Below are 15,480 nucleotides of genomic sequence, written 5' to 3'. Positions count from 1 at the left end.
GTATGTTCAATGTAGAACTTTAGAAATACAGAGAACCAAAAAATAAATAAAAATCATCTATAATCTTACCACTCAAAGATACTGTATTTTAAAAAGAGAACTTTTAGAAAGGGCATTGTTGATGGTATTTTCTATTACTGCAAGATGACAAAATGTGATCTGTGTTTCATATGCTTCGTACAAAGATACATATCAACACAAGATAGACTGAAGGACTGAATGTTGAAAAACTATGAAAATATTAGAAGAAATTATAGGAAAATATTTGTATACCTTCTGGATGGAAGTCTTTTTTTCTTTTTTGTAAAATATATGTAACAGACCAGGCACTGTGTCTCAGCACTTTGGGAGGCCAAGGTGGGCAGATCACTTGAGGTCAGTAGTTTGAGACCAGCCTGGCCAACATGGCAAAACCCCATCTGTACTAAAAATACAAAAATTGGCAGAGTATGGTGGCACACACCTGTAATCCCAGCTACTTCGGAGGCTGAGGCAGGAGACTCACTTGAACCTGGGAGGCGGAGGTTGCAGTGAGCCAAGATTGTGCCATTGCACTCCATCTCAAAATAAATAAATTAAATATATTTAGCGTAAAATTTAGCATCTTAACCATTTTTACATGTACAGTTGAATCATGTTAAATACACTTACGTTGTTATACAATCAATCTCTCTTTTCATCTTAACGAGACTGAAACTCTGTACCCATTAAACAATAACTCCCAATTCTCCCTTTCCTCCCAGGGTAGGAACTTTTTTTTTTTTTTTTTTGAGATGGCGTTTTGCTCTTGTTACCCAGGCTGGAGTGCAGTGGCATAATCTTTGCTCACTGCAACCTCTGCCTCCTAGGTTCAAGTGATTCTCCTGCCTCAGCCTCCCAAGTAGCTGGAATTACAGGTGTGTGCCACCATGCTTGGCTAATTTTTTGTATTTTTTTGTATTTTTTTTTTTTTTGAGATGGAGTCTCACTGTGTCACCCAGGCTGGAGTGCAGTGGCACGATCTCGGCTCACTGCAAGCTCCGCCTCCTGGGTTCACGCCATTCTCCTGCCTCAGCCTCTCGAGTAGCTGGGACTACAGGTGCCCGCCACAGCACCCGTCTAATTTTTTGTGTTTTTAGTAGAGACAGGGTTTCACCCTGTTAGCCAGGATGGTGTCAATCTCCTGACCTCGTGATCCGCCCACCTCGGCCTCCCAAAGTGCTGGATGGGATTACAGGCGTGAGCCACCGCGCCCGGCCTACTTTTGTTTTTTAAAAAATAATTATTATTTTTAAAAATCAGATTGGGTGGCCGGGTGCGGTGGCTCACGCCTGTAATCCCAGCACTTTGGGAGGCCGAGGCGGGTGGATCACGAGATCAGGAGATCGAGACCATCCTGCTTAACACAGTGAAACCCCGTCTCTACTAAAAATGCAAAAAAAAAAAAAAAATTAGCCGGGCGTGGTGGTGGGCTCCTGTAGTCCAAGCTACTCAGGAGGCTAAGACAGGAGAATGGCCTGAACCCAGGAGACAGAGCCTGCAGTGAACCAAGATCACGCCACTGCACTCCTGCCTGAGCGACAGAGCAAGACTCTGTCTCAAAAAAAAAAAAAAAAAAAAAAAAAAAAAAATTTGGGTTGAGTAACCCTAATCTGAAATTCAGAATGCTCCAAAATCTAAAACTTTTGAGTGCCAACGTAATGCTCAAAGGAAATGCTCAATGAAGCGTTTTGAATTTGGGGTTTCTGAATTAGGGATGTGCAAATAGTTATGCAAATAAATAATGCAGATATTACAAAAATCCAAAAATGTCTGAAATCTGAAGCACTTCTTGTCCTAAGCATTTCAGATAAGGGTTACTCAACCTATACCATGAGAGCCAGTGACGTAGTGGAAAGAACCTGGCACTAGGAGATAAGACATTTTGCTTACTTTTATTTTTACTCCCGTGTCCGTCACTCACTCTGGTAACTTGCTGTTGGACAAGTCCTTTAACTTCTCTGGGTTTCCAGTTCTTTATATCAAGAGAGTTAACGTTCAATCACTAAGGTACTTTCCAACATAGAAAAATGTTTCCTTTTTGCATGATAGTACTCATTATTTGCTTATTAAATTGAACTAAAAGCTAATGAAAATTTTTGTGAATCAGTAAACCCAGAAGATTCTTTGAAGGTACATTTCCTGCGTATCTCTGAACAGGCAGCAAAAGGGGCTTCTGCTTGGTTAGAGAACTTGCTTATTCCCCCGACGTTAAAGGATTAGACTGTGAATCTACTATCTTCATAGTCTTGAGGTTATTTTTCAGAAGTTCTAGAAGGGAAATGCTGAAGCAGTTTCCAATTAGATGCTTAGTATCGCTTTGTTATTGCCTTAGAAAGTAGATTGTTCTTACCATCATGTCCTCTACCGATTTCTATCATATTGGCTGCTAAACCAGCTACCAGGATAATGACTCTTCTGCATACAGCAGAAGGAAATTAAATTGACAGCCAAGTTAAAATAGTCTGCCTGGCCGGGCGCGGTGGCTCACGCCTGTAATCCCAGCACTTTGGGAGGCCAAGACGGGCGGATCACGAGGTCAGGAGATCGAGACCATCCTGGCTAACACGGTGAAACCCCGTCTCTACTAAAAAATACAAAAAACTAGCCGGGCGAGGTGGCGGGCGCCTATAGTCCCAGCTACTCGGGAGGCTGAGGCAGGAGAATGGCGTGAACCCGGGAGGCGGAGCTTGCAGTGAGCTGAGATCCGGCCACCGCACTCCAGCCTGGGTGACAGAGCGAGACTCCGTCTCAAAAAAAAAAAAAAAAAATAGTCTGCCAAATAAGGGATTTTTAGTTATTAACCTTACCCATTACTGTCTCAAAGAAGATATAATGGAAATTGCTTTTCTAATTTGTGGCTGTCTCCTTTTTTGAACTAAAGATCAATGCAAATGGAAATGTGAGTCTCTGAACCCTGTTATTTAGCAGTCCTGCATCTGCCCTGTTCCTCTAACAGCGTATCACAGCACCTATTCCTCTAAAACGTATCACGGCATACACACACTCCCCTTCCCCTCCTAAAAATAATGACCATGCCACTGCCAGGTTCTTCAGTTTTAGAAATGTGCTTTTTCACACTGTTCTTGTCAGATGTCCTAGACAAGGTTTTCTCATTAAAAAGATAAAAATCTCACTTAACAAGTACTCCATCATTGGCAGAGAACAAACAGGCTTCTTTCTGGATTGACTCTTTCATTAACTTTTTTTTACACGAGTCAGATTGTTTAAGTATTGGTCTCCAACTTAGGGTTAAAACATTAAAACCTTAGGAGTTCTTCTGGAGGAGAAAGACTTTCTAGGCACAAAATAGTGGAAGAAATGACAAAGAATAAAAACATATTTGAATAAAAAAAATATACAAAATTATGACAAATTAGGAACATAGGTTTGGAACAACCTTTAAAGGGTTAAAGGGTTGGCCAGCGGAGTGGCTCACGCCTGTAATCCCAGCACTTTGGGAGGCTGAGGCAGGCAGATCACCAGAGGTCAGGAGTTTGAGACCAGCCTTACCAAATGGAGAAATCCCGTCTCTACTAAAACTACAGAATTAGCTGGGCGTAGTGGCACATGCCTGTAATCCCAGCTACTCAGGAGAATCGCTAGAACCTGGGAGGTGGAGATTGCAGTGAACCAAGATCGCGCCATTGCACTCCAGCCTAGGCAACAAGAGCAAAACTCTTATCTCATAAATAGATAGATAAGGCCGGGGGCGGAGACGGGCGGATCACGAGGTCAGGAGATCGAGACCATCCTGGCTAACATGGTGAAACCCTGTCTCTACTAAAAAATACAAAAAACTAGCCGGGCGAGGTGGCGGGCGCCTGTAGTCCCAGCTACTCGGGAGGCTGAGGCAGGAGAATGGCGTAAACCCGGGAGGCGGAGCTTGCAGTGAGCTGAGATCTGGCCAATGCACCCCAGCCTGGGCGACAAAGCGAGACTCTGTCTCAACAACAACAACAACAACAAAAAAAAAATAGATAAATAAGTAAAGCGTTAAAGGGTTAAAACCATTTGTGTGTAAAGAATGCATGAGACAGGGCCAAGAGCAGTGGCTCATACCTGTAATCCCAGCACTTTGAGAGGCTGAGGTGGGCGATGGAGCCCAGGAATTCAAGACCAGCCTGGCCAACTGGGTGAAACTCTGTCTCTACTAAAAATATAAAAATTAGCCGGGCATGGTAACACACGCCTGTAATCCTAGCTATTGGGGAGGTTGAGGCAGGAGAATCATTTTAGCCCAGGAGACAGAGGTTGCAGTGAGCCGAGATCACACCACTGCACTCCATCCTGGGCCACAGAGTAAGACTCTGTCTCAAAAAAAAGAAAAGAAAAGAGGGGCCGGGCGCGGTGGCTCACGCCTGTAATCCCAGCACTTTGGGAGGCCGAGGCGGGCGGATCACAAGGTCAGGAGATCGAGACCACGGTGAAACCCCGTCTCTACTAAAAATACAAAAAATTAGCCGGGCGCGGTTGTGGGCGCCTGTAGTCCCAGCTACTCGGGAGGCTGAGGCAGGAGAATGGCGTGAACCCGGGAGGCGGAGCTTGCAGTGAGCCGAGATCGCGCCACTGCACTCCAGCCTGGGCGACAGAGCGAGACTCCGTCTCAAAAAAAAAAAAAAAAAAAAAAGAAAAGAAAAAAATTAGTGGTCCCAGCTACTAGGGAAGCTGAAGTGGGAGGCTGGGAGGATGCTTGAGCCAGGAGGTCAAGGCTGAGGCTGCAGTGAGCCATGATTACACCAGTGCACTCCAGCCTGGGCAACAGAGCAAGACCTTGTATCTAAAAAGAAAATAAACAAGAATGCATGAGAGAAACAATATAGATTTGAGTGCACAGTTTGCAGAAGGGCAAGTAAAGCTGGCTATTGATATAAGGGAGGGAGTGCAACCTAATTAATAATAGGGTCTTAGTAATAAAGAATTAAACATACAATTTTTTGCCTACCAGAGTGTCAGAGATTTAAAATCTATCCAGTGCCTCAGAAAATAGAATGAGTTGGCACCTTTATAGTGTTGGTGGGGGTATAATTGGTAACAATTTCAAAAAGACACCTTATATATAAAAATTTTTTTTTTCTTTTTTTTTTGAGACAGGGTCTCACTCTGCCTCCTAGGCTAGCGTGCAGTGGCATGATCTTGGCTCACTGAGACTCCACTTCCTGGGCTCAAGCAATCCTCCCACCTCAGCCTCCTCAGTAGCTAGGACTACAGGCGTGTGCCACCATGGTCGTCTATTTTGTTTGTTTGTTTGTTTTGATACAAGGTCTCACTCTGTCGCTATAGTGCAGTGGCATGATCTTGGCTCACTGCAGCATCCACTTCCTGGGCTCAAGTGATCCTCCCACCTCAGCCTCCCAGGTAGCTGGGACTTGGGACTACAGGTGTGCACCACCAGACCTGGCTAATTTTTTTTATTTTTAGTAGAGACAGGTTTTACCATGCTGCTCAGGCTAGTCTTGATCTCCTGGGCTTGTGCAATCCGCCTGCTTTGGCCTCCCAAAGTGCTAGGGTTACAGGTGTAAGCCACCATGCCTGGCTCAAAAACTTTTTTTCTAATTCATGTTCATTACTCAGCATTCTTCCCATTTCTTTAAGAAAACAACTAGGAAAAGTTTCACGTTCAGGATATTTATCACAGGGTTATTTATGTGATTGTTTATAACCCAAAATTATGAACCCCGAAATGCCTAAGAATATTATAACCATGTACTAAAAGACTTATTCATATATTTGCAAAATGAAAAACATCAGCATATAATATAATATGGTCACATTTGTGGGGTTTTTTGTTTGTTTATTTTTGGATTTTTTTTGTTTTTGTTTTTGTTTTTTGATGGAGTCTTGTTCTGTCACCCAGGCTGGAGTGCAATGGTGCAATCTTGGCTCACTGCAATCTCTGTTTCCCGAGTTCAAGCAATTCTCCTGCCTCAACCTCCCGAGTAGCTGGGATTACAGGCACGTGCCACCACGTCCGGCTAATTTTTGTATTTTCACCAGAGATGGGGTTTCACCACGTTGGCCAGGCTGGTCTTAAACTCCTGGCTTCGTGATCCACCTGCCTCAGCCTCCCAAAGTGCTGGGATTACAGGTGCGAGCCACTGTGCCAGGCCCCCATTTGTGTTTTATAAATGTGTAGAAACAAGGCTGGAAGGAAATTATGTTATATTTTGGTGTGTCTTTGTATTGTGGAACTGTGGGTAATTTTTTTCATAATACTTGTCTGTATTTTCCAAGTTTTTTAGCAGTAAAAATGTATATTATATGTTTTATAATCACAAGGAAAAAACTTTTCAAGTCTTTTTAACGGGGAGGGGTAATATGTGAGTGGGGATGGTGATTATACTAGTCCTTGAGTTATTTTTAAATATTCTAAAAGAAAATCATTTTTGTGCGAGAAAAAGCTGAACAGGCAAAATAAAGACTTCAGATTTAGCTAACATTGTATCCATTCAGTGTGAAACACTGTTGCTCTCATAGTTATCAGAAGCTCTGTTGGCAGTTGCTGGGGAAGTTAATTACTTAAACTCACTTTGGTAGACAGTCTGTCAAAACACAGGATCTGTCAGGGGAAAACAATGAAGAGAGTCCTTCACAGCAAAGAAGTTTGAGAATCAGTGATCGAAGGATCCCAGCCATTTAGAGCCATAAAACCTATGTCTGTAATCCCAGCACTTTGGGAGGCCAAAGCAGGAGCATGGCTTGAGCTTCAGGAGTTAAGAGAGCAGCCTGAGCAACATAGTGAGACCTCCTCTCTGTAAAAAATTAAAAAAAAAAAATACCTGGGTTTGGTAGCACACACTGTGCTCCCAGCTACTCGGGAGGCTGAGGTAGGAGGATTGCTTGAGCCTGGAAGGTCGATGCTGTGGTGAGCTGAGATTGTGCCACTACACTCCAGCCTAGGTGACAGAGGAAGTCCCTGTCTTTTAAACAAAACAAAACAAACTCCTTTGCAAATCACACCAACACCTCTTACCAAGTTCCACCGTAGACATATAGTTACCAGAATGTTTATTGGGAAAATTTCAGCCAACAAGAAGTACTGTCCGTTCTCTGGGTTTTTATTATAATCTATTTCCTTTCTACTTATTTTCTCCCACCCTTCAAAAGGTACCTGAATGAAATATCAAGAAAGAGAGGGGTTTTTATTTTATTTTATTTTATTTTTGAGACATTCTTGCTTTGTCACCCAGGCTGGAGTGCAGTGGCGTGATCTCAGCTCACTGCAACCTCCACCTCCTAGGTTCAAGCGATTCTCCTTCCTCAGCCTCCAGAGTAGCTGGGACTACAAACACACACCACCACACCTGGCTAATTTTTGTATTGTATTTGTATTTAGTTTTTTTAGACAGAGTCTTGCTGTGTTACCCAGGCTGGGGTACAGTGGTGCAATCTCTGCTCACTGCAACCTGCATCTCCCAGGTTCAAGTGATTCTTGTGCCTCACCCTCCCGAGTAGCTGGGACTACAGGTGTGTGCCACCACACCTGGCTAATTTTTATATTTTTCATAGAGACGGGGTTTCACCATGTTGGCCAGGCTGGCCTCGAACTCCTGACCTCAAGTGATCCATCCGCCTCGGCCTCCCAAAATGCTGTGATTGCAGGCATGAGCCACTGCTCCCAGCCTTCTTTATTTTATGTTACTTTATTTTTTGAGACAAGTTCTCACTCTGTTCCCCAGGCTAAAGTGCAGTGGAACAACCTTGCTCACTGCAGCCTTAACCTCCTGGGCTTAAGTGATCCTCCCATGTCAGGCTCAGGAGGAGCGGAACTACAGGCATTTGCCACCACACCTGGCTATTTTTTTTAGATATAGGAGTCTTACCATGTTACCCAAAGTGTCCTTGAACCCCTGGGCACAAGAAATCTGCCCACGTTGGCCTCCCGAAGTGCTAGGATTATAGTCATGAGCCACTGTATCTGACCTCTTCATACATATATATATATATATATATATATATTTTTTTTTTTTTTTTGGTTGGCAGGGTGGGGCAGGGAGTCATATAAAGCAACAGAAATAAGAGCTGAAAAATCAGGAGAAAACTTTAAAATTTGCATAGCACAGGAAATACCTCTTGGTTGGTGTGGGAATTTTTATTCATACATATATCATCTGCTGGCATCATACTCATCTACATGGGAAATGTGTCTGGATAAAAGGATCACGCTTACCTTGTCTATTCCAGTCAGGAAGAGAAGAGGTGGAATAAGAAAAAGGAATATGTAGGGGAATAGTGTTCCCAAAGAAAAAACAAATAACTTGTGATCCTGGCTTCTCCCAATTTGAAGTACTCTTAGGCAGACATAAGTGAGTTCAGTCACTAAAGAACCCTTCATTCATATGCTTTGAATTTTTTTTTTTTTTTTTTTTTTTTTGAGATGGAGTCTTGCTCTATTGCCTAGTCTGGAGTGCAGTGGCGCGATCTCGGCTTACTGCAACCTCTGCCTCCTGGGTTCAAGTGATTCTCCTGCCTCAGCCTCCCAAGCAGCTAAGATTACAGGTGCGCACACCGCACCCGGCTAATTTTTGTATTTTTAGTAGAGACGGGGTTTCGCCATGTTAGCCAGGCTGGTCTTGAACTCCTGACCTCAGATGATCTACCTGCTTCAGCCTCCCAAAGTGCTGAGACTATAGGCGTGAGCCACCGCGCCTGGCCATGCTTTCATTTTCGAAGGAGCTGACTCCTGAGACCTACTTGCTGGCTTACTTTGGAGAGGGTCCACTTTATTTGGCAAGTACATAAGACAAGTGTCCTCTTAGAAAAACTCCACGGTTTATGTGTGGGTGTATATGTTTTATTAAGAAAAATCTCAAACATAAAAACAGTGATACAATGATCCCCCATACCCATCACTCAATTTTAACAATTATCAACACATAGCTTTTTTTTTTTTTGAGATGGAGTTTCGCCTTGTGGCCCAGGCTGGAGTGTAGTGGCGCCATCTCAGCTCACTACAAGCTTCACTTCCCGAGTTCAAGCATTCTTGTACCTGAGCCACCCGAGTAGTTGAGATTTCAGGTGTGCACCACCACACTCAGATAATTTTTGTATTTTTAGTAGAGACGGGGTTTTGCCTTGTTGGCTAGGCTGGTCTCGAACTCCGTACCTCAAGTGATCTGGCAGCCTTGGCCTCCCAAAGTGTTGGGATTACAGGCGTGAGCCACTGTGCCCAGGCTATTTTGAAGCAAATTCCAGACTGGATATAATTCCATCACTATGTGTCATACTTCCACGTGTGTCTCTAAAAAGGATAAAATTTTTGACACATCTAGAATGCCATTATCACTGTTTAAAATCACACAGTTCCTTATTGTCATAAGTACGTGTTTGTGTAACTTTTTTTCCATAATTTTTTGTTGTTTGTTTTTGAGTACTTACGTTGTTCAAATCAGGAGCCAGACAAAGTCCACACGTTGCTAGTGATTTCATGTCTCTTTTCAGTCTCTTTTTAATACAAAGTGTTTCCATCCTGTTTTGGTTTTTACTAATCAATTTATTTCTTGAAGAAAACAAGCTATTCGACCTGTAGAATTTCCCACATTCTGGACTCTGCTGTTGGCATCTTTATAGTGTCATTTAACATGTTCTTCTCCTATGTATTGCCTGTAAACTAGTGGTTGGACTAGAGGGTTGTTAAGAGTCAGCCTCAATTTTTTAGAAAAAAGACTCATTAGATGGTAGTGTGGTCCTTCCTATTCATCACCATTAGGAAGCACACAATGTCTCATAGTAATATGTTAGCTTTTGAAATAATGATTCTAGCCCAGCAATTGATGATAATTGTCAAATCCATTACTTCATTAGGGGTTTATCTGTGTTTCCTGTCAGCTTCAAGGTACTACATTTGCTCTTTCAAGTCCAGGTTACTTGTAAGATCACTTTGGTCTCCTAGATGCTTCCTAGTGATTGAATTTTCCAAAGCTCCAGCTAACTGTTCTCTCCATGAGTTCTAATGGAGCACATGCACAGGGGATTTTCTCAAAGAGACTTTGCTCTTTGAAAAAAGCCAAGCCAGGTGCTGTGGCTCATACCTGTAACCCCAGCTACTTGGTAGGCCAAGGCAGAAATATCGCTTGAGGCCAGGAGTTTGAGACCAGCCTGGGCAATATAGCAAGACCCTGTCTCCAAGAGCCAGGGTAGGAAGTATTTTATCAGAGTAAGGCCTTAGGGGAAGGGGAAGATATAAAGGCTGTCAGAATAGCTTCTTTGGGAAAATAGAGAAAAAGACTTTTCCTTTAAAACTCTAGTCTTTTGTTGCCTTGTGGTTTTGATGAATTGGCAGGGAATATGATCATATAGTTGACTACATTGGAGAAGGAAATGTTCATGAAAAAGAGATTTTAGGCCAGGCACAGTGGCTCATTCCTGTAATCCCAGCACTTTGGGAGGCTGAGGCAGGAGAATCACTTCAGGCTAGGAGTTTGAGATCAGCCTGGGCAATATAGCGAGACCCTTTCTCAATTCAGAAAAAGAGACTTTAAATCCATCACTTGGATCCTAAGTTTCAACATGCAGCTTTTTTTTGTGACAAGGTTAGGAGAGTTCTTTCCCTATTACAACAAAAAAACCCTCCCAATTTGGGTTTTTTCAGGCTGAGAAGTGCAGAGAGTGCCTTTAGCCTCTCACCTGCACTTAAGACCTCAAGTATTATGTCAGCCAGTCATCTCAATAGGTTGAAATGGTGCAGTGTTGCCGGGCACGGTGGCTCACGCCTGTAATCCCAGCACTTTGGGAGGTTGAGGCTGGCAGATCACCTGAGGTCGGGAGTTCAGGACCAGCCTGACCAACGTGGAGAAACCCCATCTCTGCTAAAAATACAAAATTAGCCAGGCATGGTGGCATATGCCTGTAATCCCAGCTACTTGGGAGGCTGAGGCAGGAGAATCACTTGAGCCCAGGAGGTGGAGGTTGTGGTGAGCCGAGATTGTGCCATTGCACTCCAGCTTGGGCAACAAGAGTGAAACTCTGTCTCCAGAAAAAAAAAGAAATGGTGCAGTGTCATGTTGAAGTTTGCTTTCTAGAGTTTTAATGTTGTCCAGAAATTTAAGTTTCAGAGACTTGAGAGCTACAGCCTCAAGGAGAAATAACTCCCCATTCGACAGCCTTATGATTATCTCCCATTTCAGATTGCATCCCTCAGTCACATAAAACAAGACATCCTAGAACTGTTTCTGTTGACACTTCCCTGTGACTAGTTACCCATCCAGGGATGCTGAACTAACCCATCTTTTTTCTGCCTTTGTCTTCAGGAGCCAATGAAGTGCTTTTGGTGGTTGGGGGCTTCGGAAGCCAGCAGTCTCCCATCGACGTGGTAGAGAAATACGACCCCAAGACTCAGGAGTGGAGCTTTTTGCCAGTAAATAATGGTGAAACCATTCGTTGGGAGGGAGCTTAAATGTCCTCAGTCTCTGGGTCCAGATCATAGCTAATCCAGCCTTAGGAGTAGAAAAGCCATTCGTTGGGAGGGAGCTTAAATGTCCTTAGTCTCTGGCTCCAGATCGTAGCTAATCCAGCCTTAAGAGTAGAAAAGCCTAATAACAGGATCATGTTTCTTACAGCAGTCTTGTGCACATAGTAGGTACTCACTAAACAGTTTTTGACTGTTTAGATTAGAAGATTATGCCTTAGTAATGTCAGTGGCCCTGTGTCAAGGTAAACTCAGATGGCCACCACTAGTTAGGTGCCTTGCCAAGCTGTCTGTATAATTCCCAGCACATTTCATTGGTCATGCTGTGTTAAACTGAACTGAATGTTAAATTGTGTGTAATTGAACCTAGTGTTCAGTTGAGCTAAGTTTGGGCTGGGCGTGGTAGCTCACACCTGTAATCCCAGCCCTTTGGGAAGCTGAGATGGGAGGATCCCTTGAGGCCAGGAGTTCAAGACCAGCCTGGGCAATATGGTGAGACTCTGTCTCTACAAAAAAGTAAACAAAAAAATTAGCCAGGCATGGTGGTGCATGCCTGTAGTCCTTAGCTATTTGGGAGGCTGTGGCAGAGGATTGCTTGAGCCCAGGAGTTCGAGGTTGCAGTGAGCTGTGATTGTGCCACTGCACTCCAGCCTGGGTGACAGTGAGATCCCAACTCAGGAAAAAAAAAAAAAAAAGTTTGTATCTGTCTTCCTCAGCATGTCTCTTTCAGTGCTGAATGAACAATAGTACTTTCTAAGAAAACATGGAAATCCAACCCTCCTACCTTTTAAGGTTCTTGTAATAAATCCTGGCCCTTTGATTAGCAGTGTGGGAATACTTTTCCACTTTATGGAAGGATATCAGTCTCTTAGCCCAGTGCCTTATGGAAAAGAAAGGAGTCAGATACTGGATAACAGAAGGCTGTTAAATCTTTTGGAAGCCTTGGAAAGAGGCAGATGTGCAGAAAGCTTGTATCTTTAAGAGCACCACAAGCATTTCGTTCAGTAGATAGCTATTTGGGAGCCACTTGAGGATGAACCACTCAGGGAGGGTTCATGATAACAGGTGAAGAAGCATAGAGGTGTGCAGATGCAACAGGGAAGATAGCAAAAGGTAAGGCCTAAAACTTGCCTAACTGAAATGCTCTGTACCTCTTCTCTCCAAATCCATAGAGCATCACTCGTAAGAGACGTTATGTGGCCTCAGTGTCCCTACATGACCGGATCTACGTCATTGGTGGCTATGATGGCCGTTCCCGCCTTAGTTCAGTGGAATGTCTAGACTACACAGCAGATGAGGATGGGGTCTGGTATTCTGTGGCCCCTATGAATGTCCGACGAGGTCTTGCTGGAGCCACCACCCTGGGAGGTAGGCTGGATGTGTAGGGCAATTATTTCCATCTTACTGTGGCTGGACCAGGGTTTTTAACCTCTCCTATTGTCTGGCAGGAGCATGAAATATGGAGAAAAAATTAAGGTCAAATGTTACTATTATTTGAGATAGGGTCTCTCTTTGTTGCCCAGGCTGGAGTGCAGTGGCACGATCACGGCTCACTGCAGCCTCAACCTCCCCAAGCTCAAGCGATCCTCCCACCTCAGCTTCCTGAGTAGCTGGGACTATAGGCATGCACCACCATGCCCAGCTATTTTTTTGTATGTTTAGTAGAGACAGGGTTTCGCCATGTTGCCCAGGCTGATGTCTTACTCCTGAGCTCAAGTGATTCACCCGCCTCGGCCTCCCAAGGTGCTGGGATTACAGGTGTGAGCCACTGTGCCCAGCTGACAAATATTCCTTTTTGCTTTCAGAAATATCAGTGTAATAGAAGCTGTTCGATATTCATGGATGTTTCAGTACTGACTACAAAATTGGCAAATCAAGTTCCAACGTGCTAGGTGGGGAACTGGCACTAGTTGTATTTTTGCAAACTCCCAGGTGGTCTTTGAATGCTTTTAAGGATTTTATTTTACCCCATTCTTTTTGGATGTCTTCCTTGTCTATAAAACTTAATTGACTTATCTCATTAAAAAATACTTTGTTTTTGCTCCCAGACTTTTAAAGAATCCTTGGAAAATTTGTAGAGGAAAGAGTTCTTAGAAATCTGTCATTCTCTAATAGTCTGTAATTTGTTTATTCTGAGCAGATATGATCTATGTCTCTGGGGGCTTTGACGGAAGCAGGCGTCACACCAGTATGGAGCGGTATGATCCAAACATTGACCAGTGGAGCATGCTGGGAGATATGCAGACAGCTCGGGAAGGTGCCGGACTCGTAGTGGCCAGCGGAGTGATCTACTGTCTAGGTATCGAGTCTGGGATGCAGGAATGGGAGAGAACTCAATGGGTAGTGGACTGTGAGTAAGGATTCCTTTTTACTAGGATGAAGTTCATAGACTTCCCTTCAACTAAAACCCTGGTGTGTGTTAATATATTTTCCATTAATTGGGATTATCTTTTTCTTATAAGCAGAAAGTAGGGTACTGTCAGATTTCTCTTATGGAACTCTTGGGGGAAAATTGAAACTAAAATAGTTAGTTGAAGCACTCAGAGAAAGACCGACCAGAAATGGGCATGAGGATTTACCACTCTTTCTGGAATGATCTCTGTCTTCCAGGAGGATATGACGGCTTGAATATCTTAAATTCCGTTGAGAAATATGACCCTCATACAGGACATTGGACTAATGTTACACCAATGGCCACCAAGCGTTCTGGTAAGACTAGATCTGAGGGAAGGGACAATAGATGGTACTGTCAGACATTTGCATATATAATGGTGGTGCATGGGGCAAACTGTAGATTAATGTAAAAATGAGATTCTGCTCTCCTCCTTATCTCTGTTTTCTCTAAATATTAGTGAAGATAAAGACAGTTGATACTTAACAACTAGATTATACATTTGTAAGCAAAAGCCTTCATGTCTTTGTTCTCTCCCTACTTTTTAGAATATCTAGTACAATTTTGTCTGTGTAGTACATGTTAAATAAATGTTAAATAAAGTCTCTAATGCATAAGGACAAAAGAGTAGCTACTTACCTTCACCGAGAACTTTTTGAAGTGGAGCAGGCTGGGATGTAGAAAAGGAGAAAACACTGTGCCGTTCTGGTTTACTTATTCTGGGTAAAAATTGCTTCAGAGGCATAATCACAACTCCTTTCCCTCCATCAACCTTTATTGCTGCCTTTTTTTTCTCTTCCTCCCTTTCTCCTAATTAGAAGGGTTGGGCTCTGAGTTAATGAAAGTAAGGAGAACAATTGTTACTTACCTTTTATCATTTCAAGTCCGAGCCAAAGGGTTTATAGGTGGAATAACTTGTGCTGGACTAGATTATTCTAGGCCCGTATGGACCCAGTCCATATCTCTCATCTACTCTAGAACTCAGCTAGTCATTAGTGACGATAGTTTATTTCTGTAATTCAGATTCTAGGCTTAGTACCATTCGTTTGCTAATGCCTTCATTTTCCCCAGGTGCAGGAGTAGCCCTGCTGAATGACCATATTTATGTGGTGGGGGGATTTGATGGTACAGCCCACCTTTCTTCCGTTGAAGCATACAACATTCGCACTGATTCCTGGACAACTGTCACCAGTATGACCACTCCACGATGCTATGTAGGGGCCACAGTGCTTCGGGGGAGACTCTATGCAATTGCAGGGTGAGGATTTAGAAACTAATCCAGACTCAATATGTAGCCAGAGCCAAGAGTCTATGTGATCTGATCCTCATTTTTGGATGGAGACAAGACTTGGGTAGGGGTAGATATCTCCAGTGGCAACCTGATATTTTTTATTAGATTTTTTTTAGTTTTTAGAGACAGAGTCTTGCTCTGTCACCCAGGCTGGAGTCTGAGTAGAGTAGCTGGGACCACAGGTGCATGCCACTGTGCCAGACTAGTTTTTTATGTTGCCTAGGCTGGTCTCCAACTCCTGGGCTTAAGCAGTCCTCCCACCTCAGCCTCCTAAAGTGCTAGGATTACAGGCGAGAGTCACCATGCCTGGTCTCCAGTGGCAGCCTTAATGAAGGACTTGTGTGGAAAGGAATAGAAGGCGAATTTCTTTCT

The 15,480-nt window shown here is 43.4% G+C and overlaps 1 protein-coding gene across 8 annotated transcripts in view; it reads left to right on the top strand.

Annotated features, from left to right (window-relative positions):
- Window positions 1-15,480, top strand: part of KLHL12 (kelch like family member 12) — a 39,233-nt gene that overhangs the window by 22,022 nt on the left and 1,731 nt on the right. For 6 of the 8 annotated variants that reach the window (XR_013407289.1, XR_013407280.1, NM_001266339.1 and 3 more), the window contains 5 exon segments: window positions 11,268-11,374; window positions 12,598-12,793; window positions 13,566-13,724; window positions 14,036-14,134; window positions 14,889-15,075. Coding sequence is in view for 6 of the 8 variants with exons in the window: in NM_001266339.1 (NP_001253268.1) it covers window positions 11,268-11,374; window positions 12,598-12,793; window positions 13,566-13,724; window positions 14,036-14,134; window positions 14,889-15,075 (748 nt within the window). In the remaining 2 variants the exon portion in view is untranslated. 8 annotated transcript variants of the gene reach the window in all.

Source organism: Macaca mulatta, chromosome 1, assembly GCF_049350105.2.
Source record: "Macaca mulatta isolate MMU2019108-1 chromosome 1, T2T-MMU8v2.0, whole genome shotgun sequence".
In the NCBI taxonomy this organism is placed as follows: Eukaryota; Metazoa; Chordata; class Mammalia; order Primates; family Cercopithecidae; genus Macaca; species Macaca mulatta.
Note: the sequence above shows the minus strand (reverse complement) of the source record. Positions and strands in the feature narration are given on the sequence as shown.